Source organism: Branchiostoma lanceolatum, chromosome 3 (genome assembly GCF_035083965.1).
Source record: "Branchiostoma lanceolatum isolate klBraLanc5 chromosome 3, klBraLanc5.hap2, whole genome shotgun sequence".
In the NCBI taxonomy this organism is placed as follows: Eukaryota; Metazoa; Chordata; class Leptocardii; order Amphioxiformes; family Branchiostomatidae; genus Branchiostoma; species Branchiostoma lanceolatum.
In genome coordinates this window covers 23482366-23506197 of record NC_089724.1, presented here as the reverse complement: position 1 = coordinate 23506197, position 23832 = coordinate 23482366, and the positions used below count along the sequence as shown (strand labels likewise).

General features: G+C 43.0%; 1 protein-coding gene across 2 annotated transcripts; it reads right to left on the bottom strand.

Annotated features, from left to right (window-relative positions):
• Nucleotides 1-16142: 16142 nt before the first annotated feature.
• Nucleotides 16143-22972, bottom strand: LOC136431127 (tetratricopeptide repeat protein 28-like). 2 transcript variants are annotated; one of them, XM_066422380.1, is made up of 3 exons: nt 21120-22972; nt 20592-20692; nt 16143-20192 (listed from the first exon to the last, which is right to left on the bottom strand). In XM_066422380.1, the coding sequence occupies exon 3, from the start codon at nt 18603-18605 to the stop codon at nt 16359-16361; it is 2247 nt and encodes a 748-aa protein (XP_066278477.1). In that variant the 5' UTR covers nt 18606-20192; nt 20592-20692; nt 21120-22972; the 3' UTR covers nt 16143-16358. The 2 variants fall into 2 exon arrangements, with proteins under 2 accessions (XP_066278477.1, XP_066278478.1); XM_066422381.1 differs by having other exon boundaries at nt 18254-20192.
• Nucleotides 22973-23832: the final 860 nt, after the last annotated feature.

The window sequence follows — 23832 nt, the reverse complement described above, 5'->3', positions numbered from 1 at the left end:
AAGCATTTGAGATGAAAGATTGTTCATGTCTGACAGGATAAGACAGGAAAGTTTCGGCATCCTAGCGATTGTCGGACTTACCCGCCTTTTAGACCTGAGTACTAGGGTCGCCAATCTAGACCGCAATCTATGCCGCAAAGTAAAAAAAAAAGTACCTTCGATCTATACCTTTGGCATACATTTAGCAATCGAGGCTGCAATCGAGGCCGCAAATTAGAAAAGTACCTTCGATCGACCCCACCTGATATACAAAGCATTTGAGACCTGAGTACTGCGGTCGCCAATCTAGACCGCAATCTATGCCGCAAAGTAAAAAAAGTATCTTCGATCTATACCCTCGGCATACATTTAGCAATCGAGGCCGCAATCGAGGCCGCAAAGTAAAAAAAAGGACCTTCGATCGATCCCACCTGATATACAAAGCATTTGAGATGAAAGCTTGTTCATGTCTGACAGGATAAGACAGGAAAGTTTCGGCATCCTAGCGATTGTCGGACTTACACGCCTTTTAGACCTGAGTACTACGGTCGCCAATCTAGACCAAAATCTATGCCGCAAAGTAAAAAAGTACCTTCGATCTATACCTTCGGCATACATTTAGCAATCGAGGCCGCAATCGAGGCCGCAAATTAGAAAAGTACCTTCGATCGATCCCACCTGATATACACAGCATTTGAGATGAAAGCATGTTCATATCTGACAGGATAAGACAGGAAAGTTTTGTCATCATAGCGATTGTCGGACTTACACGCCTTTTAGACCTGAGTCGCCAATCTAGACCGAAATCTATGCCGCAAAGTAAAAAAGTACCTTCGATCTATACCTTCGGCATACATTTAGCAATCGAGGCCGCAATCGAGGCCGCCAATTAAAAAAGTAACTTCGATCGATCCCACCTGATATACAAAGCATTCGAGATGAAAGCTAGTTCATGTCTGACAGGATAAGACAGGAAAGTTTCGGCATCCTAGCGATTGTCGGACTTACACGCCTTTTAGACCTGAGTACTACGGTCGCCAATCTAGACCGCAATGTATGCCGTAAAGTGAACAAAAAAGTGCCTTCGATCTATACCTTCGGCATACATTTAGCAATCGAGGTATACCTTCGGCATACATTTAGCAATCGAGGCCGCAATCGAGGCCGCAAATTAGAAAAGTACCTTCGATCGATCCAACCTGATATACACAGCATTTGAGATGAAAGCTTGTTCATGTCTGAGAGGATAAGACAGAAAAATTTCGGCATCCTAGCGATTGTCGGACTTACACGCCTTTTAGACCTGAGTACTACGGTCGCCAATCTAGACCGCAATCTATGCCGAAAAGTATAAAAAAAGTTCCTTCGATCTATACCTTCGGCATACATTTAGCAATCGAGGCCGCAATCGAGGCCGCAAATTAGAAAAGTACCTTCGATCGATCCAACCTGATATACACAGCATTTGAGATGAAAGCTTGTTCATGTCTGAGAGGATAAGACAGAAAAATTTCGGCATCCTAGCGATTGTCGGACTTACACGCCTTTTAGACCTGAGTACTACGGTCGCCAATCTAGACCGCAATCTATGCCGAAAAGTATAAAAAAAGTTCCTTCGATCTATACCTTCGGCATACATTTAGCAATCGAGGCCGCAATCGAGGCCGCCAATTAGAAAAGTACCTTCGATCGATCCCACCTGATATACAAAGAATTTGAGATGAAAGCTTGTTCATGTCTGACAGGATAAGACAGGAAAATTTCGGCATCATAGCGATTGTCGGACTTACACGCCTTTTAGACCTGAGTACTAGGGTCGCCAATCTAGACCGCAATCTATGCCGCAAAGCAATGCTTCGATCTATACCTTCGGCATACATTTAGCAATCGAGGCCGCAATCGAGGCCGCAAATTAAAAAAGTACCTTCGATCGATCCAACCTGATATACAAAGCATCTGAGACCTTAGTACGGCGGTCGCCAATCTAGACCGTAATCTATGCCGCAAAGTAAAAAAAAAAATACCTTCGATCTATACCTTCGGCATACATTTAGCAATCGAGGCCGCAATCGAGGCCGCAAATTAGAAAAGTACCTTCGATCGATCCCACCTGATATACAAAGCATTTGAGATGAAAGCTTGTACATGTCTGACAGGATAAGACAGGAAAGTTTCGGCATCCCAGCGATTGTCGGACTTACACGCCTTTTAGACTTGAGTACTACGGTCGCCAATCTACACCGCAATCTATGCCGCAAAGTAAAAAAAAGTACCCTCGATCTATACCTTCGGCATACATTTAGCAATCGAGGCCGCAATCGAGGCCGCAAAGTAAAAAAAAGTACCTTCGATCGATCCCACCTGATGTACAAAGTATTTGAGATGAAAGCTTGTTCATGTCTGACAGGATAAGACAGGAAAGTTTCGGCATCCTAGCGATTGTCGGACGTACACGCCTTTTAGACCTGAGTACTACGGTCGCCAATCTAGACCGAAATCTATGCCGCAAAGTAAAAAAAAAAAGTATCTTCGATCTATACCTTCGGCATACATTTAGCAATCGAGGCCGCAATCGAGGCCGCAAATTAGAAAAGTACCTTCGATCGATCCCACCTGATATACAAAGCATTTGAGATGAAAGCTTGTTCATGTCTGACAGGATAAGACAGGAAAGTTTCGGCATCCTAGTGATTGTCGGACTTACACGCCTTTAGACCTGAGTACTAGGGTCGCCAATCTAGACCGCAATCTATGCCGCAAAGCAATGCTTCGATCTATACCTTCGGCATACATTTAGCAATCGAGGCCGCAATCGAGGCCGCAAATTAAAAAAGTACCTTCGATCGATCCAACCTGATATACAAAGCATCTGAGACCTTAGTACGGCGGTCGCCAATCTAGATCGTAATCTATGCCGCAAAGTAAAAAAAAAAATACCTTCGATCTATACCTTCGGCATACATTTAGCAATCGAGGCCGCAATCGAGGCCGCAAATTAGAAAAGTACCTTCGATCGATCCCACCTGATATACAAAGCATTTGAGATGAAAGCTTGTACATGTCTGACAGGATAAGACAGGAAAGTTTCGGCATCCCAGCGATTGTCGGACTTACACGCCTTTTAGACTTGAGTACTACGGTCGCCAATCTAGACCGCAATGTATGCCGTAAAGTGAACAAAGAAGTGCCTTCGATCTATACCTTCGGCATACATTTAGCAATCGAGGTATACCTTCGGCAAACATTTAGCAATCGAGGCCGCAATCGAGGTCGCAAAGTAGAAAAGTACCTTCGATCGATCCCACCTGATATACAAAGCAATTGAGATGAAAGCTTGTTCATGTCTGACAGGATAAGACAGGAAAGTTTCGGCATCATAGCGATTGTCGGACTTACTCGCCTTTTAGACCTGAGTCGCCAATCTAGACCGAAATCTATGCCGCAAAGTAAAAAAGTACCTTCGATCTATACCTTCGGCATACATTTAGCAATCGAGGCCGCAATCGAGGCCGCCAATTAGAAAAGTACCTTCGATCGATCCCACCTGATATACAAAGCATTTGAGATGAAAGCTTGTTCATGTCTGACAGGATAAGACAGGAAAGTTTCGGCATCCTGGTGATTGTCGGACTTACATGCCTTTTAGACCTGAGTACTACGGTCGCCAATCTAGACCGCAATGTATGCCGTAAAGTGAACAAAAAAGTGCCTTCGATCTATACCTTCGGCATACATTTAGCAATCGAGGTATACCTTCGGCAAACATTTCGCAATCGAGGCCGCAATCGAGGCCGCAAATTAGAAAAGTACCTTCGATCGATCCCACCTGATATACAAAGCATTTGAGATGAAAGCTTGTTCATGTCTGACAGGATAAGACAGGAAAGTTTCGGCATCCTGGCGATTGTCGGACTTACATGCCTTTTAGACCTGAGTACTACGGTCGCCAATCTAGACCGCAATGTATGCCGTAAAGTGAACAAAGAAGTGCCTTCGATCTATACCTTCGGCATACATTTAGCAATCGAGGTATACCTTCGGCAAACATTTAGCAATCGAGGCCGCAATCGAGGTCGCAAAGTAGAAAAGTACCTTCGATCGATCCCACCTGATATACAAAGCATTTGAGATGAAAGATTGTTCATGTCTGACAGGATAAGACAGGAAAGTTTCGGCATCCTAGCGATTGTCGGACTTACCCGCCTTTTAGACCTGAGTACTAGGGTCGCCAATCTAGACCGCAATCTATGCCGCAAAGTAAAAAAAAAAGTACCTTCGATCTATACCTTTGGCATACATTTAGCAATCGAGGCTGCAATCGAGGCCGCAAATTAGAAAAGTACCTTCGATCGACCCCACCTGATATACAAAGCATTTGAGACCTGAGTACTGCGGTCGCCAATCTAGACCGCAATCTATGCCGCAAAGTAAAAAAAGTATCTTCGATCTATACCCTCGGCATACATTTAGCAATCGAGGCCGCAATCGAGGCCGCAAAGTAAAAAAAAGGACCTTCGATCGATCCCACCTGATATACAAAGCATTTGAGATGAAAGCTTGTTCATGTCTGACAGGATAAGACAGGAAAGTTTCGGCATCCTAGCGATTGTCGGACTTACACGCCTTTTAGACCTGAGTACTACGGTCGCCAATCTAGACCAAAATCTATGCCGCAAAGTAAAAAAGTACCTTCGATCTATACCTTCGGCATACATTTAGCAATCGAGGCCGCAATCGAGGCCGCAAATTAGAAAAGTACCTTCGATCGATCCCACCTGATATACACAGCATTTGAGATGAAAGCATGTTCATATCTGACAGGATAAGACAGGAAAGTTTTGTCATCATAGCGATTGTCGGACTTACACGCCTTTTAGACCTGAGTCGCCAATCTAGACCGAAATCTATGCCGCAAAGTAAAAAAGTACCTTCGATCTATACCTTCGGCATACATTTAGCAATCGAGGCCGCAATCGAGGCCGCCAATTAAAAAAGTAACTTCGATCGATCCCACCTGATATACAAAGCATTCGAGATGAAAGCTAGTTCATGTCTGACAGGATAAGACAGGAAAGTTTCGGCATCCTAGCGATTGTCGGACTTACACGCCTTTTAGACCTGAGTACTACGGTCGCCAATCTAGACCGCAATGTATGCCGTAAAGTGAACAAAAAAGTGCCTTCGATCTATACCTTCGGCATACATTTAGCAATCGAGGTATACCTTCGGCATACATTTAGCAATCGAGGCCGCAATCGAGGCCGCAAATTAGAAAAGTACCTTCGATCGATCCAACCTGATATACACAGCATTTGAGATGAAAGCTTGTTCATGTCTGAGAGGATAAGACAGAAAAATTTCGGCATCCTAGCGATTGTCGGACTTACACGCCTTTTAGACCTGAGTACTACGGTCGCCAATCTAGACCGCAATCTATGCCGAAAAGTATAAAAAAAGTTCCTTCGATCTATACCTTCGGCATACATTTAGCAATCGAGGCCGCAATCGAGGCCGCAAATTAGAAAAGTACCTTCGATCGATCCAACCTGATATACACAGCATTTGAGATGAAAGCTTGTTCATGTCTGAGAGGATAAGACAGAAAAATTTCGGCATCCTAGCGATTGTCGGACTTACACGCCTTTTAGACCTGAGTACTACGGTCGCCAATCTAGACCGCAATCTATGCCGAAAAGTATAAAAAAAGTTCCTTCGATCTATACCTTCGGCATACATTTAGCAATCGAGGCCGCAATCGAGGCCGCCAATTAGAAAAGTACCTTCGATCGATCCCACCTGATATACAAAGAATTTGAGATGAAAGCTTGTTCATGTCTGACAGGATAAGACAGGAAAATTTCGGCATCATAGCGATTGTCGGACTTACACGCCTTTTAGACCTGAGTACTAGGGTCGCCAATCTAGACCGCAATCTATGCCGCAAAGCAATGCTTCGATCTATACCTTCGGCATACATTTAGCAATCGAGGCCGCAATCGAGGCCGCAAATTAAAAAAGTACCTTCGATCGATCCAACCTGATATACAAAGCATCTGAGACCTTAGTACGGCGGTCGCCAATCTAGACCGTAATCTATGCCGCAAAGTAAAAAAAAAAATACCTTCGATCTATACCTTCGGCATACATTTAGCAATCGAGGCCGCAATCGAGGCCGCAAATTAGAAAAGTACCTTCGATCGATCCCACCTGATATACAAAGCATTTGAGATGAAAGCTTGTACATGTCTGACAGGATAAGACAGGAAAGTTTCGGCATCCCAGCGATTGTCGGACTTACACGCCTTTTAGACTTGAGTACTACGGTCGCCAATCTACACCGCAATCTATGCCGCAAAGTAAAAAAAAGTACCCTCGATCTATACCTTCGGCATACATTTAGCAATCGAGGCCGCAATCGAGGCCGCAAAGTAAAAAAAAGTACCTTCGATCGATCCCACCTGATGTACAAAGTATTTGAGATGAAAGCTTGTTCATGTCTGACAGGATAAGACAGGAAAGTTTCGGCATCCTAGCGATTGTCGGACGTACACGCCTTTTAGACCTGAGTACTACGGTCGCCAATCTAGACCGAAATCTATGCCGCAAAGTAAAAAAAAAAAGTATCTTCGATCTATACCTTCGGCATACATTTAGCAATCGAGGCCGCAATCGAGGCCGCAAATTAGAAAAGTACCTTCGATCGATCCCACCTGATATACAAAGCATTTGAGATGAAAGCTTGTTCATGTCTGACAGGATAAGACAGGAAAGTTTCGGCATCCTAGTGATTGTCGGACTTACACGCCTTTAGACCTGAGTACTAGGGTCGCCAATCTAGACCGCAATCTATGCCGCAAAGCAATGCTTCGATCTATACCTTCGGCATACATTTAGCAATCGAGGCCGCAATCGAGGCCGCAAATTAAAAAAGTACCTTCGATCGATCCAACCTGATATACAAAGCATCTGAGACCTTAGTACGGCGGTCGCCAATCTAGATCGTAATCTATGCCGCAAAGTAAAAAAAAAAATACCTTCGATCTATACCTTCGGCATACATTTAGCAATCGAGGCCGCAATCGAGGCCGCAAATTAGAAAAGTACCTTCGATCGATCCCACCTGATATACAAAGCATTTGAGATGAAAGCTTGTACATGTCTGACAGGATAAGACAGGAAAGTTTCGGCATCCCAGCGATTGTCGGACTTACACGCCTTTTAGACTTGAGTACTACGGTCGCCAATCTAGACCGCAATGTATGCCGTAAAGTGAACAAAGAAGTGCCTTCGATCTATACCTTCGGCATACATTTAGCAATCGAGGTATACCTTCGGCAAACATTTAGCAATCGAGGCCGCAATCGAGGTCGCAAAGTAGAAAAGTACCTTCGATCGATCCCACCTGATATACAAAGCAATTGAGATGAAAGCTTGTTCATGTCTGACAGGATAAGACAGGAAAGTTTCGGCATCATAGCGATTGTCGGACTTACTCGCCTTTTAGACCTGAGTCGCCAATCTAGACCGAAATCTATGCCGCAAAGTAAAAAAGTACCTTCGATCTATACCTTCGGCATACATTTAGCAATCGAGGCCGCAATCGAGGCCGCCAATTAGAAAAGTACCTTCGATCGATCCCACCTGATATACAAAGCATTTGAGATGAAAGCTTGTTCATGTCTGACAGGATAAGACAGGAAAGTTTCGGCATCCTGGTGATTGTCGGACTTACATGCCTTTTAGACCTGAGTACTACGGTCGCCAATCTAGACCGCAATGTATGCCGTAAAGTGAACAAAAAAGTGCCTTCGATCTATACCTTCGGCATACATTTAGCAATCGAGGTATACCTTCGGCAAACATTTCGCAATCGAGGCCGCAATCGAGGCCGCAAATTAGAAAAGTACCTTCGATCGATCCCACCTGATATACAAAGCATTTGAGATGAAAGCTTGTTCATGTCTGACAGGATAAGACAGGAAAGTTTCGGCATCCTGGCGATTGTCGGACTTACATGCCTTTTAGACCTGAGTACTACGGTCGCCAATCTAGACCGCAATGTATGCCGTAAAGTGAACAAAGAAGTGCCTTCGATCTATACCTTCGGCATACATTTAGCAATCGAGGTATACCTTCGGCAAACATTTAGCAATCGAGGCCGCAATCGAGGTCGCAAAGTAGAAAAGTACCTTCGATCGATCCCACCTGATATACAAAGCATTTGAGATGAAAGATTGTTCATGTCTGACAGGATAAGACAGGAAAGTTTCGGCATCCTAGCGATTGTCGGACTTACCCGCCTTTTAGACCTGAGTACTAGGGTCGCCAATCTAGACCGCAATCTATGCCGCAAAGTAAAAAAAAAAGTACCTTCGATCTATACCTTTGGCATACATTTAGCAATCGAGGCTGCAATCGAGGCCGCAAATTAGAAAAGTACCTTCGATCGACCCCACCTGATATACAAAGCATTTGAGACCTGAGTACTGCGGTCGCCAATCTAGACCGCAATCTATGCCGCAAAGTAAAAAAAGTATCTTCGATCTATACCCTCGGCATACATTTAGCAATCGAGGCCGCAATCGAGGCCGCAAAGTAAAAAAAAGGACCTTCGATCGATCCCACCTGATATACAAAGCATTTGAGATGAAAGCTTGTTCATGTCTGACAGGATAAGACAGGAAAGTTTCGGCATCCTAGCGATTGTCGGACTTACACGCCTTTTAGACCTGAGTACTACGGTCGCCAATCTAGACCAAAATCTATGCCGCAAAGTAAAAAAGTACCTTCGATCTATACCTTCGGCATACATTTAGCAATCGAGGCCGCAATCGAGGCCGCAAATTAGAAAAGTACCTTCGATCGATCCCACCTGATATACACAGCATTTGAGATGAAAGCATGTTCATATCTGACAGGATAAGACAGGAAAGTTTTGTCATCATAGCGATTGTCGGACTTACACGCCTTTTAGACCTGAGTCGCCAATCTAGACCGAAATCTATGCCGCAAAGTAAAAAAGTACCTTCGATCTATACCTTCGGCATACATTTAGCAATCGAGGCCGCAATCGAGGCCGCCAATTAAAAAAGTAACTTCGATCGATCCCACCTGATATACAAAGCATTCGAGATGAAAGCTAGTTCATGTCTGACAGGATAAGACAGGAAAGTTTCGGCATCCTAGCGATTGTCGGACTTACACGCCTTTTAGACCTGAGTACTACGGTCGCCAATCTAGACCGCAATGTATGCCGTAAAGTGAACAAAAAAGTGCCTTCGATCTATACCTTCGGCATACATTTAGCAATCGAGGTATACCTTCGGCATACATTTAGCAATCGAGGCCGCAATCGAGGCCGCAAATTAGAAAAGTACCTTCGATCGATCCAACCTGATATACACAGCATTTGAGATGAAAGCTTGTTCATGTCTGAGAGGATAAGACAGAAAAATTTCGGCATCCTAGCGATTGTCGGACTTACACGCCTTTTAGACCTGAGTACTACGGTCGCCAATCTAGACCGCAATCTATGCCGAAAAGTATAAAAAAAGTTCCTTCGATCTATACCTTCGGCATACATTTAGCAATCGAGGCCGCAATCGAGGCCGCAAATTAGAAAAGTACCTTCGATCGATCCAACCTGATATACACAGCATTTGAGATGAAAGCTTGTTCATGTCTGAGAGGATAAGACAGAAAAATTTCGGCATCCTAGCGATTGTCGGACTTACACGCCTTTTAGACCTGAGTACTACGGTCGCCAATCTAGACCGCAATCTATGCCGAAAAGTATAAAAAAAGTTCCTTCGATCTATACCTTCGGCATACATTTAGCAATCGAGGCCGCAATCGAGGCCGCCAATTAGAAAAGTACCTTCGATCGATCCCACCTGATATACAAAGAATTTGAGATGAAAGCTTGTTCATGTCTGACAGGATAAGACAGGAAAATTTCGGCATCATAGCGATTGTCGGACTTACACGCCTTTTAGACCTGAGTACTAGGGTCGCCAATCTAGACCGCAATCTATGCCGCAAAGCAATGCTTCGATCTATACCTTCGGCATACATTTAGCAATCGAGGCCGCAATCGAGGCCGCAAATTAAAAAAGTACCTTCGATCGATCCAACCTGATATACAAAGCATCTGAGACCTTAGTACGGCGGTCGCCAATCTAGACCGTAATCTATGCCGCAAAGTAAAAAAAAAAATACCTTCGATCTATACCTTCGGCATACATTTAGCAATCGAGGCCGCAATCGAGGCCGCAAATTAGAAAAGTACCTTCGATCGATCCCACCTGATATACAAAGCATTTGAGATGAAAGCTTGTACATGTCTGACAGGATAAGACAGGAAAGTTTCGGCATCCCAGCGATTGTCGGACTTACACGCCTTTTAGACTTGAGTACTACGGTCGCCAATCTACACCGCAATCTATGCCGCAAAGTAAAAAAAAGTACCCTCGATCTATACCTTCGGCATACATTTAGCAATCGAGGCCGCAATCGAGGCCGCAAAGTAAAAAAAAGTACCTTCGATCGATCCCACCTGATGTACAAAGTATTTGAGATGAAAGCTTGTTCATGTCTGACAGGATAAGACAGGAAAGTTTCGGCATCCTAGCGATTGTCGGACGTACACGCCTTTTAGACCTGAGTACTACGGTCGCCAATCTAGACCGAAATCTATGCCGCAAAGTAAAAAAAAAAAGTATCTTCGATCTATACCTTCGGCATACATTTAGCAATCGAGGCCGCAATCGAGGCCGCAAATTAGAAAAGTACCTTCGATCGATCCCACCTGATATACAAAGCATTTGAGATGAAAGCTTGTTCATGTCTGACAGGATAAGACAGGAAAGTTTCGGCATCCTAGTGATTGTCGGACTTACACGCCTTTAGACCTGAGTACTACGGTCGCCAATCTAGACCGCAATCCATGCCGCAAAGTAAAAAAAAAAAAAGTACCTTCGATCTATACCTTCGGCATACATTTAGCAATTGAGGTGGCAAACGAGGCCGCAAAGTAAAATAAAGTACCTTCGACCGATCCCACCTGATATGCAAAGCATTTAAGATGAAAGCTTGTTCATGTCTGACAGGATAAGACAGGAAAGTTTCGGCATCCTAGCGATTGTCGGACTTTTAGACCTGAGTACTACGCCTTTTAGACCTGAGTACTACGCCTTTTAGACCTGAGTACAACGGTCGCCAATCTAGACCGCAATCTATGCCGCAAAGTAAAAAAAAAAGTACCTTTGATCTATAATATATCATTGTTAAATTAGGGGTCCGAAATGGCCTGAGCCAGACGGGATTTATAGTTTGTCTTGGCCTTGGAGACTTTATTAGTTAATTTTTACGAATTTTTACGATAGGACTGCCAATCAAGGGGGGAGTTTAAAAATTTTGCTCTTCTATGAAACTTATCACGCAAACGCATTCATTTTTAAGACATATTATAAGACATCTAATGTTTGTCTTTAGGTTTGACAATTACAGTTTTATGAGGAATACAGCGATATTTCACATCGAGTATAAACTCAACAAGTTTAATGCAACCATCATCATCCTTTCCGCATCTGTATATTTGAAACCATCTGAGATCTACTAGAGAAACTGAAAGGGTATCATAATCGATATTTTTGCAGTCCCAGACTGTTTGAGAATACGGTTTTGGAACGGAGATATGGAATTTCATACAGCCAATTAATGATAGGCGAGTGATGGCAGTTGGACAAAGGAGATAAAACGCATGTTTTAGAGAAGAAACTAGGAGAGTCAGTAAATATTAGGTCATTACAGAAGGAGACTGTGAAAGGTCACATGTAGGTTCGGTGATAATTTGATGAAGATTAAGGAATTTTGACGCTTGGTGGAGTTTTACAGCAGCATAATTAACAGGGTTCAGGTGTCACCAGGTATTGTGTTTAGCATTACAGTCACCTGTGACGACAATGGCATCGGCGCGCGCAAAGTGCGCCATGATGACAGAGTCGATAAATTGATCAGTGAAGTCATTATCTTCGCCGCGAAGGTTATGCAGAGGGTAGCGTTTGTGTGTGTGTGTGTGTGTTTTTGTTTGTCTGTAGTGGACCAGCATAACTCGAGAATGCCTGGATAGATTGTTTTGGTATTTGGTATGTTGGTAGGTTTTAATGAGACCTGAAAACGATTAGATTTTGGGCCCCCTAGCGGCTTCCTACGGTACTGCAGCGGAACTTCCTGTTTTGATATCTCGTGCTCCGGACGTGCTATGGAACTGATTTTTGAGTGGTAGATAGATCTTTAGACAGAGAGTAAGTGGTATGGGTTTGGGTTTTTTTGGAACTGCAGGAGCAGGTTTTGCGTCTGACTTTGAAAGGGAATAACTCAAGAAGGGCTTGATGGATGTTAATGATTTTTGGTAAGTAGATAGCTTGAGTGATGATGTACATGATTAGATACTTCTTATGCAAATCAGTAACTAATCTGCATAATTAATGAGGAAAGTTTATACGTCCGTCAAATTCCATGATAGGACTCATGTGACATATGTAACTGAGGAAGAGAGAAATATTAATTGATATGAACTATGCAAATGAAGACCTCATTTGTATGATTAATGAGAAAATACTACAACAAGATAGCCTTGATGGATGGTCATGATTTATGGTATGTAGATAGCTTGTGTGATGCTCAGTATGATTGGATGATAATTATGCAAATCAGATTCTAATTTGCATAATTATAAGGCAACTTTAAAATCCGCTTCGTTCCATGATATGACCATTCAAATTGTAACTGAGGAAGAGAGGAATGTTGATACATAGAAAATATGCAAATGTGAGCCTAATTTGCATACTCAATGAGTAACTTCTATAATTTCACACTGGCAAATGACGGCAATTTCAAACATTTAATACTTTTTGTGGCATCGGGAAGTTATGTGAATGTAAACATCGTTGAATCAAATTATGCTAATAAGGGCCTCATTTGCATAATTGATGATAAATATTAGCATAACCTTCTTTGTTAAGCTCATAATTTGTTTAGCTCATACTTTGGACATGTTATATTTTAAGACAATCAACTGGTATGATCTATAATTGATGAGAAACACTCCTAATACGTCAGTCATAAAGGTTAAAATAATTTGGCGAAGGTATGAGGTCGTGGAACTCTAGTTAACTATGCAAACATCTTGAACAGGTGGTCGGTAATAAGCTGAGAACAACATTTTACAGACACCAAGCTGGAGTTCCAGCCATATAGATTCAAAAGACATAACTTCAAGATCGTTTCGTCTTCTTCCAGGAATGGAGTTAGATACATCATAAATGAGAACCCCTCCGCACTGACGATTTCGGTCACGACGGAAGAGTGGTTGAAAACTATGCAGGGAAATATCTTCTGATGCGATGGAATCTCCAAGCCAGGATTCAGTAATGGTAACTATGTCGAGATTATGATCAGAAACAAGGACCGAAATCTCATCGAGTTTACTACCTGCAACAATGATATTTACATTCATATGCACAAATGATAAAGATTTGATATTGTCCGGACATCTCAAAGAACCCAAATTTGAAGTTATATCAACCATCATTTATTTCACGAACTCTCTTGACATTGCATGTTTCAAGAGTGGGGCAAGGGACTGGCACACGTACAAAATAATGAGAACACGTATAATAACACATAACAGTAAAGTGCAAGAAAAACAAAACAAACTGTAATCAAGTTAACTGACCATTCGGACGACACAAACAGTGGTCAGTAGAGCATTGTATCAAGATCATGATAACACCGGGCTGTAAATGTAATGAAGAAAGACAGCAAAATTTAACTTAAAAGAATAAAGTACTGACTTCGTGTCATCTATGATGGGGTACTCCTTGGGCGTTTTGCCCTTCTTTCAACCCGCAACACAAAGGCACATTGTAACGCCGTCAATCTTGAACTTGGGCTTGAGATCCTTCTTCTTCGCGTCTCAGAAAGCCTCCTTCAGTCGGTCCTTCGCCTTCTGTATGGGGGCAGGAGGGTGGACACTGACACCGGTGCCGGACTGCGGCTGCAAGCGGTACACGTGCTTTAGCACCCGGTTGCGATCCAGCATGGAAACAAACTTTGCAATAATTGGATTTCCCCGCATTTTTAGTGGAGGATGCACGTTGACAAGGGAAATACTTCGAACGTTGGACATCTTCAGGTTTTCCTCCATAAATACGTAAGCATTCTCTAATACATTTTCTTCCATCTCAGCCGGAATACCCCAGAATAAGCTAATTCACGGTTGCTACGACGCATGTGCAGTGTCAAAGGTGAAGGCCCCCGGCTTGTAAACAGTGTTCGTCTCAACATTGTCTCGATTTGCATAACAACGCCCAGACGGGTTTTGTTTACGTCTCGAATGCACCTTTGACACTGCATATGCGTAGTAGCAACCGTGAACTAGCTTATTCAGCCCGGCCAATCGCATTGAAACTCAGGTTCAAATCAGCCATGACCCGACAGATTGCTTTCTAAGTTTTCTTTCTAACGACTAAATCTGGCAAAACAAACTCGCCAGTGAGATGCTGGAAGGTGTCAGCTTTTAAGAGATGTTGTCAGATTTACATTTTTGGCACGTTGGAATTGATTGAACGTATCCGCGATATAACGTTTAAAGAAAAGTAGTAGAAACTATTCCAAAGTGCAACTTAAAAAGAGAAAGCAATCTGTCGGGACAAGGCTGGTTCGAATCTGAGTTTGAATGCGATCGACTGGTCGGGGTGAATTGTCTTCCTCTAAGTCGTCCGTAAAGGAATCTCAGAAGAGGGATTTTCCATACATTCGGCAATATCGTCTCAAAAGATTATGACGGGCGTTGCCGCGCGCCGTATGCAGTATGAGTTTCATTTTCGTACCTTCCCAAACTTACTACATCCTACATGACGGCATGCGTTATACTTATAGCGGTGACAGGAGAGCCAAGTACCGGTTTTTACTACTTCATTACATGCATCTTGGAGGAGGTGGAATTGTCAGGGCAAGGAGGTTAAGGCCTCCTTGGTCAGGGCAACAGGATAGCCAGACAGGATCCTTGTAACCTCTACCAGGCTTCAGAGGCGAGTGGGAAGAGTAGAAATGTCAGATAAAATACCAGCGGAGTTAGTCCGCTAAAGGAGTAGCTGACGGATTAAAGATCATGATGACGTATTAAGGGTAAGAGTGACGTATCAAGGTTAATGGGGATGGATTAAGGATTATGGGGTCAGATTATTGGCAATGGTGACGGATTAACGGTAACGGTGAGGTATTTAAGACTTTCGTGACAGATTAAGGCTTATGGTGACGGAGTAAGGGCTAGGGTGACGGATTGAGGGTTACAATGATGGATTAATGATAAGGATGACGGATTAAGAGAAAGGGTGACAGAATATGGTCTATGCTGTCGGATTAAGGGTTATGGTGACAGATTAAGGGTAAGGATGTTCTTGACCTTGTCAATTTTAACTGAAGGTACCACCGAAAGAGTTCATTCTCCCAAGGGGGTGGCTTTTACAAAACAGTCCATTTCAAAAGTCATTTTTGCAAGGGGAGGGAGATGAAGTGAATTGTTCTGTATTTCAACTACTTACTTAGAAATGTTACTTTTCCCCCACATTAGTTACACTAAAACGCAAACCTGTTCATATTTGCTGAAGCGCCAAGCTGGAGTTCCAGCTCTAAAACGCAAACCTGTTCATATTTGCTGAAGCAGCTAATATTTATCTCTAGTCTGGGTTTCTGTGTTTGCAACTAATGTTATATATCAAGATGCGTTTGTATTTTGGAATGTCGGCACTTAGCGAGGTTCTGATGGTGCCCGCCGATTTGGGACATCGCAGAAGTATTTTGAAGTAATGTAAAATGATAGAACGAGACCCCCATCTTGATCTCAGCCCCCACCAAAACATCTGTTAGTCGCCTAATGGTAGCCTGAAGTCTGCCATCTCTGATTGCCTTCTTGTTTCTTATTTTGGAGGATGAGGAGCTGCAAAACAAGTTACTGAACTGTTGTCCAAAGGGTTATGATATGAATTTTACACTGAAATAAGCAGAGAAATGCCTTTAACAATGGTGAACTCGCCTGCACTACGGATATGCTCTGTCCTTGGTGCTGAATGTTCTCCACAGTTTTAACACATTACGGAAACCCTTCAATATTTATTTAAATAAAACGAAATCCCACATTATAATCCCACATTATTTTTAAGGGAATTTTTGAGGATATGAAGGATGCTGCAAATTTTTGATATATGCCTCTTCTTTTATCATTCAACTCTGTATCTTTAACCCTGACATATCGTTTATGGGTGAAGTAGTATAAAGTAGATTCTCATACGCGAAGATAAAGAGTTCATTTAGTGTCATGAAGGGCTTGAGGTATTAAGAGCCCTCTGCATTCTTTGTGATTGTCGCCTGTACTCCATTGCTCTTTTATTATCACCAATTTTGGTCCATGCTAATTGTAGGTTGCTAAGCGTCCTAGCGATGTCAGCATGTGCCGTGTTCTGTCCATAGATAGTTTTCTGCATCGCCAGTGACTGTTCGTAGTAGCTGATTGCTTTTTTGTGATCACTGAGATCACTAAAAGACAATGCAAGGTTGTTTAGTGAGGCAGCAATGTCCAGCTGTGCCGTGTTGTTTCCATAGATAGTTTTCTGCATCGTAAGTGACTGTTCGCAGTAGCTGATTGCTCTCATGTGATCACCGAGTTTACGCCAAGACGATCCAATGTTGTTAAGTGAGGCAGCAATACACAGATGTGCCGTGTTGTTTCCATAGACAGTATTATACATCGTCAGTGACTGTTCGTAGTAGCTGATTGCTTTCTTGTGATCACCCAGATTACTCCAAGACGTCCCAAGGTTGTTTAGTGACCAGGCAATGTCCGGATGAGCCTGATTGGCTCCATAGATAACTTTCCGCATAGCTAGTGACTGTTCGTAGCAGGTGATTGCTTTCTTATGATCACCGAGGTAATCCCAAGACAATCCAATGTTATTTAGTGACGTGGCAATATCAGGATGTGCCGTGTTCTCTCCGTAAATACTGGTCTGCACCGTTAGTGACTGTTCGTAGTAGCTGATTGCTTTATTGTGATCACCGAGTTCACACCAAGACTCTCCGAGGTTGTTTAGTGACGCGGCAATATCAGGATGTGCCGTATTGTGTCCGTAGATAGTTTTCATCATCGTTAATGACTGTTCGTAATAGCTGATTGCTTTCTTGTGATCACCGAGTTGGATCCAAGACAATCCAAGGTTGCTCAGTGACATGGCAATAGCTGGATGCACCGTTCTGTCTTCATAGACAGTATTCTGCATCCGTAATGACTGTTCGAAGTATCTGATTGCATTCTTGTAATCGCCGAGATCCCTCCAAGAATATCCAAGGTATTTTAGTGACCTCGCAATGTCCGGATGTACTGCGTTGCCTCCATAGATAGCTTTCTGCATCGTTAATAACTGTTCGTAGTAGCTGATTGCTTTCTTTTGATCACCGAGATCACTCCAAGACGCCCCAAGGTTGTTTAGATACGCGGCAATATCTCGATGTGCCGTTTTGGCTCCATAGATAGTTTTTATAATCGTCAGTGACTGCTCATAGTAGCTAATTGCTTTCTTGTGATAACCGAGTTTATTCCAAGACGCTCCAAGGTTGTTTAGTGACGCGGCAATATCGGGATGTGCCGTGCTGTGTCCGTAGATAGTTTTCAGAATCGTCAGTGACTGTTCATAGTAGCCGATTGCTTTCTTGTGATCACCGATATCATCCCAAGACAATCCAAGGTTACTTAGTGACGCGGCAATATCGGGATGTGCCTTGCTGTCTCCATAGATAGTTTTTCTCATCGTTAGTGACTTGTCGTGGTAGCTGATTGCTTTCCCGTGATCGCCGAGTTGTCCCCAAGACGATCCATGGTTGTTTAGCGACGTGGCAATATCGGGATGTGCTGTGTTGTCTCCATAGATAGTTTTCTGCATCGATAGTGACTGCTCGTAGTAGCCGATTGCTCTCTTGTGATCACCGAGTTTAGCCCAAGACGATCCAAGGGCGTTTAGTGACGCGGCAATATCGGGATGTGCCGTGTTGTCTCCGTAGATAGTTTTCAGAATCGTCAGTGACTGTTCATAGTAGCCGATTGCTTTCTTGTGATCACCGAGATCATTCCAAGACAATCCAAGGTTGTTTAGTGACGCGGCAATATCGGGATGTGCTGTGTTGTCTCCATAGATAGTTTTCCTGATCGTTAGTGACTGGTCGTGGTAGCTGATTGCTTTCTTGTGATCACCGAGTTTACTCCAAGACAATCCAAGGTTGTTCAGTAACGCTGCAACATCCGGATGTGTCGTGTTGTCTCCATAGACAGCCTTCATCATCGTTAATGAATCTTCGTAGTAGCTGATTGCTTTCTTGTTGTCACCTAGTTCCGTCCAAGTCAATCCAAGGCTGTTAAGTGACGCTGCAATATCCGGATGCGACGTACTGTATCCATGGATACGCTTACGTAACCTAAGGGACTCTTCATAGATGTGAATTCCTGTTTTTCTATCACCAAAGAAAGCCCTGAGGCTACCCAATTCTTCAAGTATTTCCGAACGCTTGATCATGTCGCTACCAGCTTCTGTTAATGCAACCTCCAGATGGTGTTTGGCTCGATCAGACAGAAATAGTTGTCTAGATATTCGACCTCTTCATTCATGGGACTTATCGAAGATTGTTGTCTCCAATACACTTTTCAGTTCGATCTGCAAACTCTTTGGTATACATTTCTTCAATGGGATAGCCCTGCAGTAGTATCTAAAAAGAACTTGAATGTCTGGAATGTGGAAAACTGAACTGAGGGTAGTGCCAGATACGTCTTGCGATTTTGACTGTAATTTCATTTGAGCAAGAGGGGACATACTGTCTTGTTGCCCCCCGTTGCTGAGGTATGTTCTCAACCGGAGCTCTGCCGAGATGCTGGTCAGTACCATAAGGTGGGTGGCATTGTCTTCGTGGATCTTTCCTGATTAATTCATTTATCACATCCCACGTGCTAGCTAGGGTGATCTGACAGCACAGGGCTAATACTTCAATGGCAATGCCTGGCAAACGATAAATGTCTTTCTTTACATTTAACAGTTGTCCAGTAGGCTCGAGGCTGAAAAGCTGGTCCCTTCTCTCCCACAAAATTAGTGCAGCAGACAAACGGGGCCGGAAATGCGAGAGTAGATCACCCGTGATGATTTCATTGAGTTCTTGCATATACTCGGTAACAAGGGCTTCTTCCCCTGTCAAGAAAACAGCACGTCTGAGAATGTCTGACAGGTGATACCCTTCTGCCACAGAAACCTCTTGGCACTGAAACTTTGCCATGTTGATGGCGGTCTGTATAAGGCTAAGGGAAGGTTTGGTCTTCGTCTGGTCTCTCCCAAATGGAGTCTTACTAGCCCATGGCATGAATCCGTCGAAGGCAAATCCACGCGGTGTGACAGAGTCAAAGAACCAGTCTTTCTCTGGAAAATCGTTAAGTGACGGGATGGCCATTGGTGGGAGAATTGTCTCTCCGAGGTTGATGACTTTCAGGTGTAGGTAGTGTGTGAGGTTGAGGAAGTACCGCCGTGTGTCATCATTATCCTGCCCATCCTCAATCAGAATGGCAAACTCCAGATCAGAGTAGGGTGTGACCAGTTCTGTTGCCTGTGAGCCCAGGCCGATAAAAGCGTACTTACATGGAGGAGAACCGAGAGTGGCAATACATTCATCAACGAGGTCCTCGATGAACACCTGTCTGTCCTTGGCGATGTTTTTGAATAGAGCCTTGACTGCTTTAGCTCGCTCAGCCTCGACTGTTATCATGAATGGGTCGTCCTCGTCGTATTGGTACGGGTTGTGTTGCTCATTAATGACTTCTAGTTGTGACTTAGTGCGCGTACGCATCTCTTGTAATCGCTTCTTGTGACGTATGGCCGAATCAGAAAGAACATGTTTTGTTTCCAAGTTTGCCGTGCAATGTAGAAACCTTTGCTCTATCTCCTGCAGTTTTTTCGTCAGACTGTGTTTGTTTTTGTCTGTTCTGGCCATGGCAGCGTTGTACAGAGCTGCTGCCTGTGTGAACTTCCTGCCTTCTTTTGTTTTCTTTCCATGCTCGACGTAGACGTCACCCAGTCTGCAGAGACATTCGGTCTCTTTACATCGATTAGGATTGTTCGGATCTGAAACATATATCAGTTACATCACATAGAATGTATATGAGTTTACTATTACCAACCAGAAGATTTCTCTCAATGATTACATGAAGCAACCTCTTTAGTTTTGAGAAAGTAATCAAACGTAATTATGTAAATTGTATTCATTCATGAGCAAACATACAAAATAGCTAAGGTTGAATACTAGCATTTGATGTATAAGGAAATGCTAACATTGCATTGCTTACATGATAATGATTTTCTTATTCTGAAGATGTTCACTTTTTCTGATGCCACTGTCAGTAGAATGGCCTAGGTTTCCGTAAGAGTGCCATGTCAATTTTGATTGAAAAACTGTCTTGTCGACGTCTATTGACATCATCGAAGAGGAAGCTCGACAAGAAAAGTGACAATGAAATGAGGTACCATGAATCAGTCTTAGAGCAGACGCAAAGTTCTGTTCTGCCACGTCCAGTCTCCCATCAGTCAGTGCGCGATCTCCGGCGGTCAGGTACTCATTGTAAGTCCTGAAGGAGTTAGGATGCTACAGGTCTTTATAAAGATATTTGGGCTATACAAATATACTGGGCCATAGATACCATTGATGCATAACAATATACCTAAAATATCAAAGTCCTAATTCACATCCAAAACACTGGTGGTTTGCTGGTCAAACTAATCAGAATCACCCGTTAAAAAAGAGACAATTTCTGGAAATGCGTAGTAGAATCCAATGGGCAAGGAAAATACAAATCAAAATATACGAGAAATTGTTGTCTGGATCGCGACGAAATTATTGTATGATTTAGGAAATAGCAAATTGCTTTATCATTCATAAGATTCTAAAAGCTTAGATTGAAATGTTACTTCCCGAATCCATTCTTGTCCAGCATTTATGTAGACCTCATTTGTTAGCACTAGTGACAAAGCAAACGGTACCACTCATGTGCTTACATATCAGACTGTTGACCCTTTGAGTCACCGATGACATCAGTGTCTGGTAACGTCATTGGGATGCCCCGTGTCACGTGACCCTGTTGTTGCTGTACTCTGTGCTTTGGCTTCCTCAACAATAACAATCAGGCGGAACACACATCAACAGCTATTCTTGTTAGCAAGGACATTATATGTCTTCTTTGTTAGTAAACCACGCCATGAGAGAATATTTCCTTCAACACATGCTTAAGTCAGACAAAAACAATTTTTGTATCTTTGTGTGCATGTGGTTCACGTAGGATTTTTTTGTAATTATAAAAGCATTAAAAAATTCGTCTGCTGAATACGTGACTTGAGGTGACGTGAACAGAAGTCCATACCAAATGGATTAAAACAGAAATCACACATGAGTTACAGCACTTTGTAGTTTACATGGTTATATACCCCAAAGATTCTTTTTGAGCAACTGAGCTCCTACCATTTCTATGTTTATTTTCATCAGGTACCATAAAATGGAAATGCTTACCTTAGTACCAATCGTCTTCCTTTCTTTTCTGATTCTTTCCGTGTACAGCAAGCGGTGAATGAGTGCCACTGTGCCCTGTACCCCCTCACACCGTGCTAGTGCAGTGTTGTACAGAGCAGTGGCCTTGGTCAAACATGTCGTGTCTCTGGTTTCTGTTCCTCTTTTCAGAAACACGTCACCCAGACTTTTGATCGCTTCTATCTCTAACACGTTGTCATCCTTTACGATCCCTTCTGCCACTAACTTGGTATATACAACCAGTAAAAGCTCCTTGTTGCCACGAACAGTCAATCCTCGGTCTAGGTATAGGAACTTCTCTGCTACTTTAGCGAGCGAAGACATTTTCTTGTCGCTAGTAAGGGGCTCATAACTACTTGTAGCTGTTGATCTCTTCCCTAACCTTAATTTCTCTGCATAGTGGTAACGATGTTCTAGACTTTCTCCCGCATCTGCGTCCTCACACCGGAGCAGTGCCGTTCTGTATACCACCATGGCCCTGTCGAACTTCTCTGGGTTTTTGTCAAGTCTTCCCTTTTCTATGTACAAGTCGCCGAGACTTTTCAGCACCTCCACTTCCGCATACCTGTCCATGTTCTCCATGGCGTCCAGCAGGGCACGGAGGTAGTCTATCTCCGTCCGCACTAGTCCGAGTCTCCTGGCCTTGGCGTCGACCTCGCGAAGTTTCAGGCAGACTCGCAACATCTTGGGTACTGAATGATTCTACAATGAAGACCGTACTAAGACTTGAAACTAAACAGCACCCATAGACGCACACAGCGCCGCTGGGAAAAGCCTGCACATCGTAGGCTGTAACGTAACATGACCTATTTACGTGCAGGAGCAGTTTACGTCCAGTTTGGGTCATGTCCACACGTCGCGGTGTATTATGCCAAAGCCTGTTCTCATGAGCTACAAAAAACGTCATAAGTATGATCCTTAGCCATCTCTCTCTTTTATACAAAACAATGAAAAAGGTTTACGTCCAGCGACATAACAGAATAAACTCCTGAACCAGTAACAACAAGTTGCACGGAAGCGTCATGCATGACGTATTTCATATGTAATTCGACACCGCGTACTTCATCATGTTTTTCTAACTTACACGATAGCTAGTATCTTTTAAACGTAGCTGAAGTTAAACATTTCTTTGATATTCAGACTATCCATGGTGATTCGAGGTTTGAAACTCTTACCAGCTTTAGGAAGGTTTGATGCAACCTAGCGACCCCCGCTCAGAAGATACATTTTTGCACGGCATAACATCATGGCCATGCGTTTATCACGTGAACACCACGTGCTGCTGATGTCGGGGAAATTCACAACACAAACATTGTTTTCGTCCATCGCGTCAGGCAAGCGGAGGGACAAACTTAGTGACTTAACTGTCATTTGTCTGTAGACTACTTTCGACAGTAACTGTGCATTTTTTTGGCGACGCCTCAGGGGTGGAGTCTATTGTATAGTACTGCATTCGAATTGCCAAATATTCTAGGAATTCCGCGAACGCATTCCCTAGGGAATTACTTTTTGGCAACGCCTTGCAGGTAAGGCCTTTTCTATAGCAGGAACGAATTCCATTGCATACGACATAGAAAAGGCGCTAGTTTTTATACACTTTTCCAGCTGTTAATTGATGTTTAGAATAAACTTTCTGGATGTTGCAATATACATACCCATACATCACAGCGAAAATTTATGCTTTTTGTTATTATGAATGACTCTTTTTTTTATTGTCATGAGTAAGATTAAAATTTGATTTTGAAAGATAAATAAGTCACAGGTTTCAAAGATGTCCGGGTTTTTGCACAAAAAAAACATCAACAACAATATGTTACTGCTTTTGATTGCTTTTTTCTTAGAAGCTTTGCTTCATTCAATAAGAAAGTGATATCTATAACTTCGAGTTATTTTAGCTGCATCTTTGAAGCTTCGAAAGACTAAGATAGTAAGGATAAAGAAAGGACACAGAGACAAGGCTTTCCGTACACTGAGCACGGGAGACTTTTATGACGGACTGAAAACCGCACCTACCAAGTGCCCTATCAACTGAAAGTAAAGTTTGAAACTTCTTGGTCAGACATTGATTTTATTAAAGTGCCTATGGCCTATACTGTATAGGGGTGGGGTGGTACTTTGGACAGCTATAACTTTGTAACCATGAACAAGATAATATTGCGGTTTTTAGTTTTCAAATACCTACCAAGT

Bases quoted from the DNA above. Each gene is read 5' to 3' on its own strand.
- LOC136431127 (XM_066422380.1), bottom strand. From the start codon at position 18,605: ATGATCAAGCGTTCGGAAATACTTGAAGAATTGGGTAGCCTCAGGGCT.